General features: G+C 43.1%; 1 protein-coding gene across 1 annotated transcript; it reads right to left on the reverse strand.

The window, feature by feature from the left end:
• Positions 1–866: 866 nt before the first annotated feature.
• LOC117854930 (probable glutathione S-transferase GSTF1) lies at positions 867–2,381 on the reverse strand. Its single transcript, XM_034737190.2, has 3 exons — positions 2,077–2,381; positions 1,917–1,965; positions 867–1,473 (listed from the first exon to the last, which is right to left on the reverse strand). Exons 1-3 carry the CDS (start codon positions 2,221–2,223, stop codon positions 1,022–1,024), a joined length of 648 nt encoding a protein of 215 aa, XP_034593081.1. The 5' UTR covers positions 2,224–2,381; the 3' UTR covers positions 867–1,021.
• Positions 2,382–7,259: the final 4,878 nt, after the last annotated feature.

Raw genomic sequence — 7,259 nt, forward strand, 5'->3', positions numbered from 1 at the left:
CCGGGTTCCAGTAGGGCGTATGCAGTGATGGATGATGGTGGGAAAAGTGCGTTATAACGTCAGCAGTGATGCCGGGACAGCAGTAGGTAGCACCAGCCGCTCCACTGTTCGGTAGCACGCTTGGTCCGGAAACATTTGGTTTAGGCCCCACATAATGACTAACGTGAGAGAAAGATGGTCAGACAGATTATTCATCCTATCATGTCATATTAAAGACGTACTGCTCCGGATCATATTTGGGTAAAAGCAGGCAGACAGGAAGTGCTCGCTAAATGATGTAAAGCTATTACAACAGCTTACCTGGATCATAGTACAATATAATAGCACCACAGTTGCTTGCTTCTAGGATTTACAGCAGGTGTTTATAAATTACCTGATCCGTAATTAGTACAAAATCAGCACTTACTGAGTTACTGTTTGGTAGGAGACCCGGTGCAACTGGTAACTGGCCGGTTGTTTGACTGCGTCAATGATGTCTAGGGGCTGTTCGCTTCAGCTTATAAGCCGGCTGAAAAACTGAAACGGCTGATTTGTTGTGAAAGGAAAACACTGTTTGGTGGCTGATAAGCCGGCTGAATAAGCTGAAGCGAACAGGCCCAAAGATGCACAAGTGATTGGGTTTTTACTCAAGGCACTATGTTGATTGACCCTCTGAACCGCACTCCTGATGTGCACCACCTCTGGTTACCCATTTTTAACAGGGTAGCTCTTTTGTGGTTACTCCTGGCACGTACTTTCTACATTCCTAATTACGGACATCAATGATATTTGAAATTCAAAAATGAAGAACATATTGCATCGATTAATATATTCAAGCGTGTACCTGATCAACTGATAGAAAGATTAATAGAAAGTTTGCAATAAGATTAATAATAGATGGCATCCGCATGCATGCTCCTTTCTTACCATATATTATTAACTGATAGAAAGTTCTTGACAACACAGGTGATCAACAAGATGAGCGTTGCAACTACAGAGAGTAGATTCTTCCGCACAAATCCAGTATTGTTGCTTCCTGAGGTCAGGCTGATGGCATCTTCATGAGCTCCGCGACCTTCTTCGCGCTCGGCCTGTCCATGACCTCGGCGATCCAAGCCTTGACATGTGGATACGCATCAAGCACTGACGCATGGGGCCCACCCAGCAGGTAGTAAGCTGCCGGAAAATGGCTGATGTCCGCTAGGCTGACAAAATCTCCGGCTAAGTACTTGAACTTGGACAGACGCGACTCGTAAACCTCCAGGGCCGTCTTCAGCTTCCTTACATTCTCCTCGACGATTTTCGTGTCGGTTTTGCCGCCCAGGAAATTGGGGACGATCAACGTCTGGAAGATGATCGGCGACATGGCGCTGCTGAAGTGCCCATTCTCCACCTCCAGCCAAACGTCCACCATTGCAGACTCGGAGAGGTTGCTTTCTCGGAGAAGATCGGACCCGGCTTTGCGAAGGATGTACTTTGAAATTGCACGGGACTCTGTTATGATACACCATCTTTTTTATGTGAATAAAACAGCATGAAGAACACAGTAATAAGTCACACATTAGTTGCTGAGTATTAGGCATAACTTTCATAGGGAAGTGGCATATTAAGGGGCAAGTAGTATGCTCCAACTATATTGATTTGACCTGAGCAGAGCTTTATGTTTTCTTCACAACAAATATTTTGAAACAGAGATATTACTGGGCTTAAGTTTGATGACCTCAAAGACCTACTGATGTGTGGATCCTTAAACAACAGGAAGGAAACAACGAGTTTGTTTAACAATAGCAGCTTTGTTTGACTTCCTCGTCACATCATTTTTTAACATAATTGTCTCCACATACTGCCACGATGCCAGCAATAATCTCTACAAAATCTCTTACAATAAAATTGGATCGAACCAAGCAAGAAACGAGCATTGTTAGTTGCAAACTCACCGGAAAGAATCAGATCACCGTCCTGGAAAGCTGGGACCTGACCGAAGGGCTGCAAAAGGAAGTAGAGAAAGGAGAGTACATGAGAAACCGAGATCTGATACCATTAATCGGGAGGATGGCAAGCAAACAGGGATGGATGAAAGGAGATGTGGTGACCAACATTGCGGGCAACATGTTCTGGGCTCTTATGCTCGCCGGAGGGCATGTCGACGGGCACTAGTTCGTACTCTGCGCCAACCTCCTCCAGGCAGACCAGAACGCGTGCCACGTTCGTCGACGCTGCTGGCCCGTACACCTTCATAGCCATCTCCTCTCTGTGGGATCTTCTCCTGTGCGTGTGAGCTGAAGGTAGGAGTGAGGTTGTGATTGTGCCTCTTACTGGAGATGATCGAAGATAGAGATTTGAGCTATATATGTATATGGGTCAACTCATGGAGGTCTGCAGTTAACAAAAGATATTCATGGAAAGTTTCGGAGAAGATACCTACTCCCTTTGAAATTCACGCCCATATACATGATAGAAAGAAGTAAATAACCAAAGATATACCTTGCCCCCGTTGAAGTTCGCGCCAATAGACCACAACCACGATTTGCGTTGACGGGAGAATTTTTTAGATTAAGGAAACAGAATCCAGCCTCAACCATTCATATGTGAATGTCTGCAGCCAAATGAAATTACATCTCCAAACCGAAACAAAATAGCAGCACTCAAGCTGACAGCCAAGCACAAGAAGCCCCAACAAGGTTTAAAAACAGAAATCTAAACCAGACTGAACGGTCTATGCCTGAAGCCTGCTCCTGAAATTCCATCCAAACTTGCTAAAAATCTCAAACGGCAGCTCTCTTTCGGAGCAACTTTCTCTTCCTCTAATAGCAGTGACCAGGAGTCCCCTTGAAAATTACGTGTAAGAAAGAATTAGGCATTTCTACTCAACCACAAGGCCCAGCAAAGAGCAACGACTCCCACTAGAATTTGAATTCTAAGCTTCACTGAAAATCTTCTCAGCCAAGAACCTAACATATGAGAGGCATTAGTTGGAGGTTGAATACCAAAAGAAATGAAAACAACATTCCAAATAAACCTTGCCATATGACACTCAAAAAACAAATATTGTATGGTCTCATTAGAGTTACAGAAACAACATTTTGTGCATCCTTGCCAATCTCGTTTAGCAAGATTCTCTTTTGTAAGTATGACCCCTTCCACAAATACCACAAAAGAATTTTGATCTTAAGGGGTACCCTTAACTTCCAGGAAACACATTTTGTAGGTGTTCCCTCCTGTCTCATGAGGTCTGAATACATAGACTTCATTGTGAACAAATTATTTTTACACAGTTGCCAAACAAAAATATCTTTTTAGTCACTTAAATTATACGTTGCTACTTTTCCTTCCCACCAACTCCAGCCATTGATTTAAATTATTACCTCTTAATAACCTCCCAAAAGCCACATCTCGATGGTGCTTAACACCTTGGCTACTGTATCATTTTCCCTCTCACTATGTTATACAGAGAGGGGTAGCTTTCCATTAGAGTTCTATTGCCTATCCATAGATATTTCCAAAATCTAGTTTTGTTTCCATTTTGGATATGGAACTTGCCTCTAGAAAAAAAATGATCTTTAACCTCCATTAGACCTGACCAAAAATATGAATTGTCCGGTTTCCTTGTCACCTATGGCAGTTTTTGTTTTCAAACATTTCCACTTAAGAAAATTTTTCCACAAACCATATTCATTCAGAAGTTTGGAAAGCCACTTGATTAGCAAGCACCTGTTCTAAAAATCTAGGCTAATAATCCCCAAACCTCCTACATTCTTAGATTTACAAAGTATACTCCACTTGACCAACCTATTTCTTATGCTCATCATATTGCTAGAAGAATCTAGACCTATAATAATCTAAGTTTTTAAGTAACCCTTTAGGTATCCTGAAAAAGGACATCATAAACATTGGCAGACAGGAAACAACAGAGTTTAGTAGAACTAGTCTTTTCCCTACTGACCGTAGCTTGTCTTTCCAACTACTCAATTTTTTCTAAAACCTCTCTTCAATTAAACTCCAATCTTTATTTGAGATTCTATGATAATTCATAGGGATCCTGAGATAATTGAAAGGAAAAGTCCCTTGCAACCAAACAGTTGTGCATAACCTCTCACTCTTTCCTTTGCTTCCCTAAAACAAAATAGCTCACTCTTTTTCGGCCAAACAACTTTTCAAACAACTTTCCAAAAGCACATAGTACTAATTTCAAGTTCTTCGCCTGCTCTACATCATCTTCCACAAAGGAAAGTGTATCATCTGCGCATTGGAGAATTGATAAACCCCCATCTACCAGGTGGGGCACTTGGCCCCTAAATTGATCATTCTCTCTAGCCCTCGAAATGAGAATTGCTAGCATATGTGCCTTGAAAAAAGATGAGAATCTTGTAATGTTACATTTGAAGCACCCCTACTTTACCTCTTTCTCCATAAACAGTGCTGGAAGAAGGTAACCCAAAGAAATTGAGTGGTAAGCCTTGAAAAGTTGAAATTGTGGTTGTTGATGGAACTTAAAAGCATCAAATGTTGTACGGCAAACACAAGAATCATCATAGTTTTTTCTTTTCAAGGTTTATCAATCCATGGATTGATAGGAAACCAACTAAGTTTTTCTATTTAACTAATGGAACTACTCCTATCATGAAGAACAATTGCATATGAAGGTGAACCCAAGTATGAGATAGAGATTATGAACAAGGGTAAACAAAATACATCCATAAACATGTGGTAACACAACTAAAGAAAAGTATGAGCATGTCGTCTTGTAGTTGTATCTCTAGCCAATACAGATATCAAACCAATCATCTAGCACATCCTTACTTATGATAAAGAGTGATCGCGAAGGCGGCTCTCATGGTCACCACTGTGAGGTACGGGTTAACGCTCAAGATTACTTAAATCTTTACCTCCAACAATTACCAAGTGCTTTTACTCGAAGCTCCTCATGATAATTGCATCAACGATTCCAACAATATTTGTTAAAGTTCCTTCTTAGTGATACATAATCATTCAGACTTTTTTCTCACGCATGCTGCCACCACACAAGAGTAATCAACAACCAACTTTCAACACACTAATATGATATATCCGCAAAGATAGACTAATCACCATGATTACATCTACTTCTAATAAGAATATATGCTATATAGTTATATGAATAAGAATGCATCATAGTAGAACAAAGTAAGATAGGAATCATAAAGAATAAGGGCCATCGTGCACATGCTCTAATGATGACAAGGCTTGGCTCCTAAACTTTGCCATGCCATAGCCACGCAGGGTGGCCATGGCGGCTAGGGCCTATACCATAAGCCATCTCCTATGCAATTCCGATGACATTCTATGACCCTCAGGTTCCTATGGTGTGTGTTCCTTGGTTTCTCTACTTCTTTGCTGACGGCAGTTAGTGCGTCAATTGGTGAACCGCAAGTGCACAAATCAGTTGTAGCTTTTTCTTAGAGTATTCCCCCAAGGTTTATCAATCCGAGGAACAAGTGGGATGCTGGCTCTCAGTTTATACTAATCTTACTAATGAAATAAGGCAATATGAGTTGTGTAGAGAGATAAACTAATCTAAACTAGACAAGGAGCAAAGGTTGATGCTCCCTCCGTTCCAAATTATAAGTCATTCCAACTTTTGGAGAGTCAAAATATTTAATTTTTGACCAAAATTATAGAGAAGATCACAAAGGTTTATGGCACCGAATAGATATACTATGAAAATATATTTAATGAAGAAACTAATGGTACTTATTTGGTATCATGAATGTTAGTACTTTATTGTATAAATTTGGTCAAACTTGAGATGTTTTGACTCTCTAAGAAAGTTGGAATGACTTATAATTTGGAAAGGAGAGAGTACAAGATAGATAACAAAGATAGGTATGTGTTCCCTCCCTAGGATCTAGGTTCATAAGAATATGCATCTACTACACAAAAGAGTGCTGCCGTCACTAGCTATCATAGAGATTATGTGCTCACTTGGCTCTTTCCCTCTTATGTACTGGCACTACACAGGGATACTCAACAACTTCGCTCACACATCTATATCAAAGCATCCACAGAGTTAAGCTAATCACCATGATTACCACAAGCTCTACAAAGGACATATGAAGCGCTCGCATATGTAAATAAAGCATTGCATTGACATAGACCATGAAGCATTGTTCAGTGTTTCGTACTGCCGACTAGTTATTGTACACCGCGCTCTCCTCACTTCCAATGGCTAGCACACAAGAGATAAGGAATTATACTAGATCGGAAAGATCCCTACATCCAGTTTTGGCAGGAGTCGTGTTCCATGGATTGAGTGCACTGGGCTTACAACGGGGTGCTTGCAAGCAAGTGCTCGTGCGATGCGCGCGCGCGTGCGTGTGTGTGTGTGTGTGTGAATGAATGCCTGAGAATGAAAGAAGGAGGCCCAGTTCCCTTTATATTGGTCAAGGACTGGGTGACAATGTCGAGAAATCGAGAGGGTCCCCGACCTCGGAGGTTAGGAGTCGTGGCATGGTCGGGGCGGCCTTGTACCAAGGGACTTCTTTGTCCTATCCTCTTGGTCAGTCGTGGGCTTCACACACTCTGTACAGTGGCTCTTGTGCAGCGTGGCTCACTTACGCATGGCCTAGCGTGCTCCGTGGTGTGCCCCTATCCCGTCCACCAACCCCGTGGCAGTGAACGGGACGGGAGCTGTTGCTGACGTCCGTACCACAGATGAGTAGGCAAGCCTTGGTCAACAGCCTACACGGAGCGTGCTACTTTTCCTGGCTTTCCCCCAACCTCTTTAGTGCACTCATGGCCACTCCACGTCATAACGCTTGTCGCTGGGTCCCGCCTCACCTGTAGGCCCATACCGGGCCTAAAGTGGTGGCATGGCCTTGATCTTGATGGGTCACCCTGGCGGTGAGGGTGATGATGACATCGAGGCACATGGGCACGTACGACCGCATGTGGCCTTATCCTGCAGGTCATCCTGGGCAGTCTGAAGGGTGTAGCCTCACCCTCGAACCCCCGACTAAAGATCGGCTCTCTCCAACAGGTCATGTCCCCACGTGGGGTGGTCAGGGGGGCCACATCTTGCATTTAATGCTCCTGGTACGGCTCTGGTCATCCCTAGTCAAGGAGTGGGTGGGGTGTTGTGGACCCCTTGCAGACCCCAACCCCAATCTGGCCAGATCGGTGAATTATGGCCCTTAGCTCAAGACAAAGGGAGGTCGGGAGATGGGCCGCGGCATTGTTTGAGCCGCCTCCAGTATGTTTCTCGCTATTGGGCCCTTGGCCTTTTTGCATCTGGTTATCTTAAA

The sequence above is a fragment of the Setaria viridis genome, chromosome 5 (assembly GCF_005286985.2).
Source record: "Setaria viridis chromosome 5, Setaria_viridis_v4.0, whole genome shotgun sequence".
Taxonomy (NCBI): domain Eukaryota; kingdom Viridiplantae; phylum Streptophyta; class Magnoliopsida; order Poales; family Poaceae; genus Setaria; species Setaria viridis.